A 12,215-nucleotide genomic window follows, 5' to 3' on the forward strand; every position below is an offset into this window, starting at 1 on the left:
GTTACTGTTCCTCTAGTCTGGTTTGCCAAGTGTTTAAAAAATTAATAGTTTGAAAGATAGTGGACTTTAAGCTTTTAAATTAGGAAATTTGTGTTTCGCACTCCAAGAAAATCTTCTTGTACTCTCTTATAATAACAAGAAGATACAAAAAAAAATAAAAATAAAAATAAAATTAGTAGAGTAAATTTTGAGGCTCATTTTGGAATGCAAGTATTGCCTCAGGAATTTATTTGTCGCATTGCTTTTTTGAGGTCATTTGGCATGACATGCTGCAAGTAATGGATGGTGGATGGGAATTCAACGCCTAGATGCAACCTAAAAAGTTGTATAAAAATTTTTGGTTGATGAGAATTTTTTTTTTTTTAATGAAAATTAAGTCTTAGAAGGGTCTGTTTTGGGAGAACCGTCTTGAGTTTAAAAAAGGCACGTGTTTTGAGTTTTTGAGAAGATTGACAAACTAAGCAAGACATTGCTCCATACCAAAATTCCACCATGTGAAATGGGAATTATGCTCCGTCTGGAACTAGGTAATGGAAAATTGAAAGGGTAAGTTTTAAATTGAAGGAGCCTTTTCCTTTGTGTTGAGGAATTCTAGTTTTCGAGTTCAGCTTTTTTGTTGTATCACCAGCAAAAAATAGATTTGGTCCGAAAGGAACATGATATTGCATGATTTGATTACTAAACTCATCCATAGTTTAAATTGGTTTTTGGTAGACAAAAATGTAAGAAAATGAGAAGAGAATACTTTTGCTTTCTTTCCTCCCATACTGGGAAGAAATTTTTTGGGACATAAGTTCTATCTCCTCCATGCTTTTGTTTGCCGTTTCCCTTTACCAAAAGAAAAGAAAAGAAAAGAAAAGCCTCCGACCCCTCATTTTTCATTTAATTTTTTTCTTGGGTTTTTTTTTTTTTTTTTTTTTTTTTTTTTTTTTTTTTTTTTTTTTTTTTAAGTTCCATGAATTTGCTTTTTTACTTGCCCATTTGTTGGATTACTAGTTATTTGTATATTCATGCTCTAGAAAATTTCTTTTCAGTTTTTAAATTCTAAAAAAAGAAAATTACATCGCCATTAACAATTATCTTAAAAATGTACTCCATTTTAAACAATTGTGACTGAAAAAATCAAATGAGGTGTTTTCTTTGGAGAAGTGCCGCTCTCATGCTCTACATGCAAATAGGCACTCTGAGAGCAAATCCTTTCATAATTTGCGGATTCAATTTGACCAATTCACAAATTCAATTTGTGAATTATTGAATTCACAACAAATTCTTATTCATTCAATTATAGACAATTACATGTGACATTTATTATAAAAGACAATTGCTAAAATATACCTAATACTGAATAAAAACGACCTACGTAAAAAGAATAAAAAGTTCTATGTCATATTATTGTTTGCTTTATTATGATCACTTATTAGTTAAATATATTAAATATTTATGTACAATGTATAGACACATATATATTTGTAAACAAATTATACATATATTTTTATTTTTAATGTATTTTTATGTAAGACATTTATTATTTTATAATTCTTAAAAGTATTTATTTCATCATGTATGAAATTTTAAACAATATTTCTTTAAGAATCGAGAATAAATATATAGATTCGAGGTTTCATTTCTTTAAAATTAAAAAATATGCTACAATTTTTGTATTTTAATTATTACTAATATTATGCATCTCCTAACATAAAAGAAATAAGCTTATTAATAGCTCAAACACATTTTATAGTGCTTATAAATTGTATTTTTATTCTTTCACAAATTACATAATGACCTTTTATTATATGTAAAAATATTGAAAACATTTTATACACATAATAGCATTGAAGTGTACATCACTCTAAAGGTGCTTCCACCGTGACCAAATTTAAATTTTGCTACTTTCACACGCTCTTAAATTTTACTCTTGCACCTGCGAAAAGACTTAAATTTTATCCTTAATTTATTTTTAAAAGTAATATTACACAAATAAATAGACTAGTAAAAATTTGAATCTCAACCTTCAAATTTTGGAAAACAAATAAGATGCTGAAATTATGTTATTTATTTTTAAAAAGAAATTTGTCATGTATCAATGTAACATCATGGATTAATACCTAATTAACTTTAATAATATCCATATGAAAATTTGGAAATCTTTAAATATATATTTTTTATTTTTAAAAATGTAAAAATCTAAGTGCTGACGTGGCAATATCCTCACATCCCAAATCCCGTGTTAAGAAAGAGGCATCATCATTTTGGTACCATCTAATTTGCAGAGCGATGGTGTCAACCAACGTTCTCAAAGGTGGTGGCGCGCTCCTCCTTTCCCGCTGCAGTCGTGGCGCCGGTGGTGGTTCCGGTGGCCATCGTCCGCCGCTTCCTGCCTCCTTTCTCTCTTGTTATTCCCGCGTAAAGGCAGTTAACTGGAATGGGGTTGGGATTTCGATGGTACTCTCGCTTTCGCATTCCCCTTCTTTGCCAAGAAGAGTGTTTTGTACGACCTCTCAGAATGTTGCAGTTGATTCTTCATCTGTCCCAGAAACGTCGTCGTCTTCATCTTCTAGTGTTGGTGATGGTGATGATATAGGAATGATTAAGGATGCGGCGAACAGTCTGGACATTAGGGTTGGACACATTCTCAAAGCCTGGAGACATCCGGAAGCTGATTCCCTCTACGTCGAAGAGGTGGATGTGGGTGAGCCCCAACCCAGAATCATCTGCAGTGGCCTTGTCAATTATATCCCTCTTGACCATCTCCAGGTGCGTGTGTATATATATATATATGTAATTTTGTATTGCAGAACTTCTTTTAAATATATCTGTGGCTTTTAATCGTTATGGGTTTCAAATTTTGAGATTTTGTGTATTTTCTTTGGGTAAAATGTATCTGCAAACTATATGTTATTCGATTCGCATTATCTGCTTGGTATGATTAATTTATGTGAAAACTGGTCCTTTCATGGTGGAAATGTGTCTCTTGGTTATAGTGATAGAATCATAGAATGGACTGATTTGTCATATGCTTTGTAGGATTGTAAATGTGGATAGCGACACAAATTATTAAAATATTCTAAAATATGGTGCCACTACGCAGTGCAGGATTTAACACTGTTTAATGAAATTTCACCCTTTTGTGGAGAAATTGCCTATCTTCTTTGAAGACAAACATTTGCACCTTGAACTAGCCTGTTATACAGTGGACTACTTTACATCGAGTGAAGCTGAAGTCTTGTTAAAGTATGATTATCATTGTAGTCTGATCTTATCACACCAGGGTATCATGTGTGCAAGGTGAAACACAGTATTTGGATCTTGTTGGCTTGTTTTTGTCTCTCTGTTCAATCTTGATGATATAAGTCACTTATGCTTATTGTTATCCCTAGATAGTTTTAGTTTTGTTTAGCCTTGTTAAGGAAAAAGATGCAAATTGACCTATTCTTTTCCCATCATAACCCTTACATGTATATGCGCATAAATATATATTCCCTCTGTCCCAAAATAAGTGTCCATCTTTCCATTTTTATCCGTCCCAAAATAAGTGTCCCATTCGAAAAGTCAATGTACTGTCTTTGTAATCTTACCAATGTATTCTTCTTACATTGAACCTATAAAAAGTAAACCATCGCATCATTGTGGACCCACTATCTGTTTGGTATGATTAATTTATGTGAAAACTGGTCCTTTCATGGTGGAAATGTGTCTCTTGGTTATAGTGATAGAATCATAGAATGGACTGATTTGTCATATGCTTTGTAGGATTGTAAATGTGGCTAGCGACACAAATTATTAAAATATTCTAAAATATGGTGCCACTACGCAGTGCAGGATTTAACACTGTTTAATGAAATTTCACCCTTTTGTGGAGAAATTGCCTATCTTCTTTGAAGACAAACATTTGCACCTTGAACTAGCCTGTTATACAGTGGACTACTTTACATCGAGTGAAGCTGAAGTCTTGTTAAAGTATGATTATCATTGTAGTCTGATCTTATCACACCAGGGTATCATGTGTGCAAGGTGAAACACAGTATTTGGATCTTGTTGGCTTGTTTTTGTCTCTCTGTTCAATCTTGATGATATAAGTCACTTATGCTTATTGTTATCCCTAGATAGTTTTAGTTTTGTTTAGCCTTGTTAAGGAAAACGATGCAAATTGACCTATTCTTTTCCCATCATAACCCTTACATGTATATGCGCATAAATATATATTCCCTCTGTCCCAAAATAAGTGTCCATCTTTCCATTTTTATCCGTCCCAAAATAAGTGTCCCATTCGAAAAGTCAATGTACTGTCTTTGTAATCTTACCAATGTATTCTTCTTACATTGAACCTATAAAAAGTAAACCATCGCATCATTGTGGACCCACTATCTGTTTGGTATGATTAATTTATGTGAAAACTGGTCCTTTCATGGTGGAAATGTGTCTCTTGGTTATAGTGATAGAATCATAGAATGGACTGATTTGTCATATGCTTTGTAGGATTGTAAATGTGGCTAGCGACACAAATTATTAAAATATTCTAAAATATGGTGCCACTACGCAGTGCAGGATTTAACACTGTTTAATGAAATTTCACCCTTTTGTGGAGAAATTGCCTATCTTCTTTGAAGACAAACATTTGCACCTTGAACTAGCCTGTTATACAGTGGACTACTTTACATCGAGTGAAGCTGAAGTCTTGTTAAAGTATGATTATCATTGTAGTCTGATCTTATCACACCAGGGTATCATGTGTGCAAGGTGAAACACAGTATTTGGATCTTGTTGGCTTGTTTTTGTCTCTCTGTTCAATCTTGATGATATAAGTCACTTATGCTTATTGTTATCCCTAGATAGTTTTAGTTTTGTTTAGCCTTGTTAAGGAAAACGATGCAAATTGACCTATTCTTTTCCCATCATAACCCTTACATGTATATGCGCATAAATATATATTCCCTCTGTCCCAAAATAAGTGTCCATCTTTCCATTTTTATCCGTCCCAAAATAAGTGTCCCATTCGAAAAGTCAATGTACTGTCTTTGTAATCTTACCAATGTATTCTTCTTACATTGAACCTATAAAAAGTAAACCATCGCATCATTGTGGACCCACTAGGGGTAAATTTGGTAATTCATTCACTACTAATACAATTTTTTTTGCACAATAATATTATTTGTTTCATTATTTTTTTCTAATAATTCCAATTGAAAAAGTTCATTGACTTGTTATTCATCAAGCCTTGATTTCCTTTCCTTCATGTGAAATCCTGGTTCTTCCATTGGTAAGGAAGGTACATGAAGATTTTGTCAGAGGGATGAGATGGAATAGGAGAGGAGCCATCATAATAATGTGTACGAAAATATATGCACTTTGCACATACTTATAGGCACATATACAGACAAATTTGTGTCATTTCCTTGCCATGTTTGTGACTTATTTCAAAGTACCATGTCAATGTGTTCGCGTCATGTTGAGTTTTCTTCCACCATATCTTGATGTGATAATCAAGAGTATGTTGGCTATTGGTGTGAGTTCTTTTCTCATTTTTGTTGGATTTTAACCCCTAGATTTGGGCCTAAACTCTTATCAATTTCTCAGAGCTCAAATCTTATGTGCTTTGTTACATGCCTTGCATCACAACAGACAAACGGTGTTTTTTTTTTTTTTGGATTGCTTTACTCATGTCATTTGACTAACTTGTTTGGAAAAGTTTATTATAGTTTGTTTCCTCCTAACCAAACCCTTGGGATTCCTCAAGGCGCACCAACTTGAGGATGGCCTTTTTCAATTGGGGGAGTATGATGTAGATCATGTGTCATAGCTGTACTAGAATTCAGTGTATGGTAACAAAGCTTTCCTTTTTCATGCATCCCTTAATGTGGATCATCACGCCTCATGAAGAGTCAAATTATATCTGTACACTGGATCATATTTTTTATTCATTTTTATTATTATAGAAAAACAATAATAAGTATACATGTGCATTGGATCATAACCAATTACTGAACACTGGATGAGGTCTTTCATGTCTATACTCCATGGTTGTACGGGTGAAAGTTAGGCAAGGGCTCTTTTACACTAGAAGCAGGGGCAAAGCCAGTATATGCCCGGCTAATATAGTAAATTTTGATTTTTTTTTTTTTACATATATTTATGAAAAAATTGTATATAATGCCCCCCCTAAAATTTTTATTTTCTAAAATTATCTCTTAACTATTTATTTATTTTCTCTTTTTATTTTCTAAATTCGTTTAATTTCTTTTACTCTCTTAACTTTTTATTTTCTTTAAATTTCCCTTTTGAATCAAACTTTAATTTTTTCCTTTCAAAGTTCTCTCATTTTTCTTTCCTATTTATCTATCTTATATTACTCATTGATTGACATATTATTTTGTAGTAAATTTTTTTCTTCTTTCCCTAATGATTTGAAGAATCTGTAATTTCATATTCATTGAATTTTTTTTCTTTTTACATTGTGCCCCCCCCTGAATTGAATTTCTGGCTCCGCCCCTACCTAGAAGGCAAACTGTAAGCCTCATTTCAATATAAATTAATCTCTCGATTTTTTTTTTTTGGTTATAAATAATTAAAATGTTTAGACAATTTAAAAACATACTAGAGTAATCTGGCTTTTCTTCCCATCCTAAAGTTGTTAGCAATTTGCTACTTGCACATTGGTAGCAACCATTATGTCACATCGACTATGTAGATTATAGAGTCATACGAGAAAGATGTGGATTTCAAAGCTAAGATTGAGAAATTTAAGGAACATATAGTGTACAGTCGTACAAAATTTAGCTTGAAAAATGGATTGTTATATAAGGGTGCACAATTTATGTGCCTAAGAAGCTAGGGAATTGGGTGATTTAGAAGGCTCATTTATGCGTTTGTTGAGCACGTTGGAGTTCGGAAGAGATTGTTGAACCTCTTTATTATCCAAAGGTCTAACCTCTTTATTATCCAAAGGTCTAGCAGGACATGGCTCCTTTCATTTATAGTTGTGTTTTGCGTTGTACATGAAACCATTTAATCTGATTAACAATTCCTAGCAGACCGTGGGAGAGTATGCTGATGCGATATTTTAGAGGATTATGGAAGACGAAGTCTGGATTTTATTATGTTATGACAAATGCAATGAACTCAAGATAAAACCAAGAATCACGACAGAAAAGTAAACACACCAAACAAAGAACACAAAGATTTATATGTGGTTTGGCAACAACCTACGTCCACGGTTGGGATCTGGCGAAAGTTTTCACTATGTGTAAAATCGGAGATTATAAGTTTCAGCCCCTCACTCTGTTTCTGTACGAATTTCAGAGTTTCCCTCTCCCCCACTCCAAACCCTAAGCGTCCTTATTGGGCTACAAGAGACTAATTAGGGTCCACGGCCCATGAGCAAAAAGGGGGTCAAAAATTTTCCATCAGGACATGGTTCCTTTCATTTATAGTTGTGTTTTACGTTGTACATGAAACCATTTAATCTGATTAACAATTCCTAGCAGACTGCGGGAGAGTATGCTGATGCGATATTTTAGAGGATTATGGAAGATGAAGTCTGGATTTTATTATGTTATGACAAATGCAATGAACTCAAGATAAAACTAAGAATCATGACAGAAAAGTAAACACCCCAAAAAAAGAACACAAAGATTTATATGAGGTTCGGCAACAACCTACGTCCACGGTTGGGATCCGGCGAAAGTTTTCACTATGTGTAAAATCGGAGATTATAAGTTTCAGCCCCTCACTCTGTTTCTGTACGAATTTCAGAGTTTCCCTCTCCCCCACTCCAAACCCTAAGCGTCCTTATTGGGCTACAAGAGACTAATTAGGGTCCACGGCCCATGAGCAAAAAAGGGGTCAAAATTTTTCCATCCAACAGTTCGTCGGGTCGCAACGCTACCCGGCACCATATTTGGGCGACAACATCACAGATTATTCGGATGAGGTAGTGGTTTGCTTCAACAAGATGATTCTTCTCATAACACTAGTGGAGATGCTTTGGGTAATACACAGTTTGAGATAGTCAAAACTAAGGATAATAAGTCGGTCGGGCTCAACCTGACACCGACTTGAATTTTGATTGGGTTTGTACAGATTTTCTTAAACCTCGGGTCAGGCGTGGGCCAAAAAACCTCAGACTGACCTAAACTGGGCTATGCTTAGGCAGAGGTCTTAGGCAACTCAATCTAACATGAGCTTGATACCGTATATATATCTATATTAAATATAAAATGGCAAATTTTATTTTCCATCATTGGGATGATTTAAGAAAAATAAAATAAAAAATTTGGTGCAATTTAAATATATATATGCTTCCACATAGATTGTCACCGCCTTTAACATATGAACTCTGGATTATTTAGATGGAGAGAATGATTGTATGTTTTAAAAGTAGTCTCACGTATGAATCATATGTCAGATCAAATCATATGTGAGATGGAGTGACTTTTTTGGCTTCCTTGTGGACTCCTCTTACAAAGGAGTTTGAGGATGTTTCTCAAAGAGAGATGATCATGAGTTCTTACTGTAAGTCTAAGCTCTTAATTGTATGGAAACCATCTCCTATCGGGTGGTTGGATCTAATTTTGATTATTGTTCAGTTGGAAATCTAGGCAAATTGGAGATGGCATTTGCAGGGATCGTGACAGAGTAGTTAACTTAATCTATTTGAAGCCAACTGGTCAAGAAGATCTCATTTACGCAAAGTTCTTGCATCTTATTTATGCTTAAAGTTCTTTAACAGAGCATCTCTTTTGAAGTGAGCCATCTCTTGGTGGAGGGATCATTATTATTACAGGCTGAGCAAAGAAGAAAGAAAGGGATCCTTGCCGTTATGATTACTTGATCGGGTGAGTTTGAAATGTTGCCTGCCATGTGTGTTTACTTTGCTTGGATCTGTAGGTTAAGCAATGGGGAAGTGAACTTCTTGGCTAAGAGGGTCCTGGATCCCTTGAGTGTGTTAGATCATCTTTACATCCTTGATATAGGTTCTTGGGTTGTTTTGCTTTGGGCATCAATGGCTCTTTTTCTGGAATTTTCCACGTGTGGTTGCTCAACCTGTTTACCTTTATTTATTTTTATTTTGTAAAGATTTTTTTGTTCCCTATGAGATGTTTGGATTTGAAGTTAAGTTTTGGGTTTGAGATATTGAGAAGGCTAATATTTTGTAAATCTTTAGCTGTTAACTGTTTCTAACTTGAAATCTTGAGATAATGATTCATGTGATGGTGTTGATACAAATATCAACTTGCAGGACAAGAAGGTAATCGTTCTTGCTAATTTGAAGCCAAGAAATATGCGTGGTATCAAGTCATACGGAATGCTTATGGCTGCTTCTGATGCTTCACATGAGAATGTTGAGCTTCTAGTGCCTCCTGAAGGTTCAGTTACAGGTGAAAGAGTATGGTTTGGTTCTGAAGATGAAAAAGAGAATCTACCTGAGGCTGCCTCACCTAACCAGGTAAGACTACAATGAATTCAAATTTTGACTGCTCAATGAAAACAGAAAAAATAAGAGGGCGCGTGCTAATAAACTAGAAGCTATTCAAAAAGAAAAAAAAAAAAGGCCTTGGGTTGACATATACTTATTGTTAGACAAATAACAGTACTAATGGTTATGGTTATGCAAAATTGGCGATTGTCATTTTCATTTTTATTGTCATGTAACAAAGAAATCAAGTTTAGTCCTTCTGTTATGTGTTCAACAAGTGAATGCTTTGTGTTGGGCCCTATTCCTATTTCTTTGTCAGATAGCAAAGTTTGTGTCTGTATTCTTGTAGGTATCCTAGATAAAAAACCTTTTGAGTACAGAAACTGGATATTAATATTTCCTGAGATTTTTTGGTATCATTGTCTCAATTTACTTATTTTTTTTTTTCTGCATCAAATTAAATTGATACATTCCTATATGAAGTTTGATTACATATGGAAGCCCCTGTATCACTATCAGACATTTGACTTTGAGTTTACTATGCATGCTTATGAAACTTGTTATTTATTCTTCTACATAATTCTCATGCTACTCATCTGAGTAGCTGCTTTATTTGTTGATTTAAATACCTAGAATTAGTACTCGAAGCTAATGATGAGATGTGGCATGCTGGATTGAAATAAGCTGGTGAACTTTGTTAACATATAATGCCACCTTTTCTATTGTTGCCTTCCTTGATATGACTCCATTAGGCCTTGTTATATAGTTGGTCTATCCCTAAATCACTGATTAAAGAAAAGGTTGATTCCACTTTCCCAAATATCATCCTCAAACTTTAAAGATGCTTTTAAATAACTACGAAAACATTGGATTACTATGTGTGAAATTTCCCTGAATATCAAACTTATTACGTACTACTTACTACTTAGTACAACAACAATAAGAAAGCCTTTTTTCCCAACTTCTTGGGGTCGGCTGCATGAATCCTATGTTTCCGTTCCCCTCTATCTAAGGCCATAGCCTCAGTCAAACCACATGCTATCATATCCTTCTTTACTAACCCTACCTATGTTAACTTTGGTCTTCCTCTTCCCCTAGTATTACGCTATTACCATCAATGTTGATTATGTCACTCTTCTTAACTCGTGCATTTAAAGGTCTTCCTTGCACATGTCCAAACCATCTTAACCGATTTTCTCATTTTATCTCCAATTTTGGCTACTCCAACCATCTCCCGAATGTGGTCATTTCTAATTCTATCCTTTATAGTCTTACCACAAACCCATCTCAACATTCTCATTTCCGCTACACTCACTTAATGCATATGTTGTTTCCTTGATTCTATGATTAACTTCATCTGCAGTTTCTCTTCATTATGAATAATTGAACCTAAGTAACAAAAATGTTCACTTCTCTTGTACCCCTTGATTCTCAATCCCCACTACATCCTCATTTGTATTTCTAGATTTACTGAAGTTACACCTCATGTATTCAATCTTACTTCTACTTATATGAAACCTTTTAATTCTAAAGCTTCTCTCCAAACGTCCAATTTGGCATTAACTCCTCTAGTCTCAACGGCTAAAACAATATCATCTGCTAATAGCATACACCATGAATCTCATCTTTGATGTGTCTTGTCAGAAGGCAAAAAGGTACGAGCTTAATGTTGACCCTTCACGTAATCCTACAGTGATCGAGAATTCACTTGTTTTCCCTAAGGTGTTCTAACTACCATTATACATTTCCTTTATCGTGTCAATATATCCCTTCATGACTCCTTTCTTTTCTAAAACCCTCCATGTTAGATCTCTAGGTACCATATCATAGGCTTTCTTGAAATTATTAAAACCCATTTGTAGATTTCTCTTCTTCTCTCTATATCTTTCGTTTAGTCTCCTAAATAAGTAATCAACTTATGCAAATGTTGATTTTTGTCAACTAAAGGTTCTGTCTCATAAGAATCTGGCTTACAGTTTTGTGTAGATTTATTTAGTTGTTCTGCCTGTGATAAAAAAGGCCTAAATTTGATGAAAATATTAGGGGAATAAAACTGGTCTCAAATAATTTATGTTTTATTTCGCGATGTATTAGACGTTTTGGTCATCCTATTGCCCTGCTTGGTTAATTGGTCTTCTGTTTGATAATTTGCAGATTCAGAAGAAAAAGATCTGGGAATTGGTGCAGCCTCATCTAAAAACAGATGATTCTTGTGCTGCTGCACTTAACATGCATTTCATGCGAACATCTGCAGGTGTGGTGGTATCCGGATCCTTGAAGAATGCAAATATATCGTGATCAAACTGAACTTCATGCTATTTTTGCGACTTTGTACCTCGTCAGACAAAATTCTCTTCTTTTTATCTCCAATTGACATCATGTCTAACTTTCTATTAGTGCATTAATTTCTTATTCTATCTTTTCTTAATATTGTCACCTTGATTTCAACATTTTTAGCTACGGTTTTCTAAACATGTGTGATTAAGATAACCGATTTTATCGATGACTTTTCAAGTTTTCTTATAAATTTGTGTATTCTACAATCACCTAGCACTTCATTAGAACAGCTTTATTTAGTCTTCCTCATTCTCTCATTGTGGATTATTTATCCATTGGATCTCTTACCTATCCAATTTCACAAACAGCCATTATCTAGTTTGGCGCTCATTTAATTGGGGGTCTTGGGAGGGAAAAGATATTTAATGTGCCCGGTGCACTAGGCACATCACAGCTGTTTGTGTCGTACACGCGGATATGGACAGTTGAATATCTTCTCGTTGGGAGGGGTAGATTGGGTACATTC

At 34.4% G+C, this 12,215-nt stretch overlaps 1 protein-coding gene across 1 annotated transcript; it reads left to right on the plus strand.

The window, feature by feature from the left end:
* Window positions 1-2,248: 2,248 nt before the first annotated feature.
* LOC132302884 (uncharacterized) lies at window positions 2,249-11,939 on the plus strand. The gene is made up of 3 exons (XM_059799876.1): window positions 2,249-2,754; window positions 9,236-9,442; window positions 11,567-11,939. Exons 1-3 carry the CDS (start codon window positions 2,275-2,277, stop codon window positions 11,708-11,710), a joined length of 831 nt encoding a protein of 276 aa, XP_059655859.1. The 5' UTR covers window positions 2,249-2,274; the 3' UTR covers window positions 11,711-11,939.
* Window positions 11,940-12,215: the final 276 nt, after the last annotated feature.

The sequence above is a fragment of the Cornus florida genome, unplaced genomic scaffold, assembly GCF_030987335.1.
Source record: "Cornus florida cultivar Cherokee Brave unplaced genomic scaffold, ASM3098733v1 CherokeeBrave_3.0.0_Hap2_Chr01, whole genome shotgun sequence".
In the NCBI taxonomy this organism is placed as follows: domain Eukaryota; kingdom Viridiplantae; phylum Streptophyta; class Magnoliopsida; order Cornales; family Cornaceae; genus Cornus; species Cornus florida.

Coding starts and splice junctions, on each gene's coding strand:
- LOC132302884 (XM_059799876.1), top strand. CDS start 2,275: ATGGTGTCAACCAACGTTCTCAAAGGTGGTGGCGCGCTCCTCCTTTCC. Junction 2,755..9,235: donor TCCCTCTTGACCATCTCCAG/GTGCGTGTGTAT, acceptor ATCAACTTGCAG/GACAAGAAGGTAATCGTTCT. Junction 9,443..11,566: donor AGGCTGCCTCACCTAACCAG/GTAAGACTACAA, acceptor GATAATTTGCAG/ATTCAGAAGAAAAAGATCTG.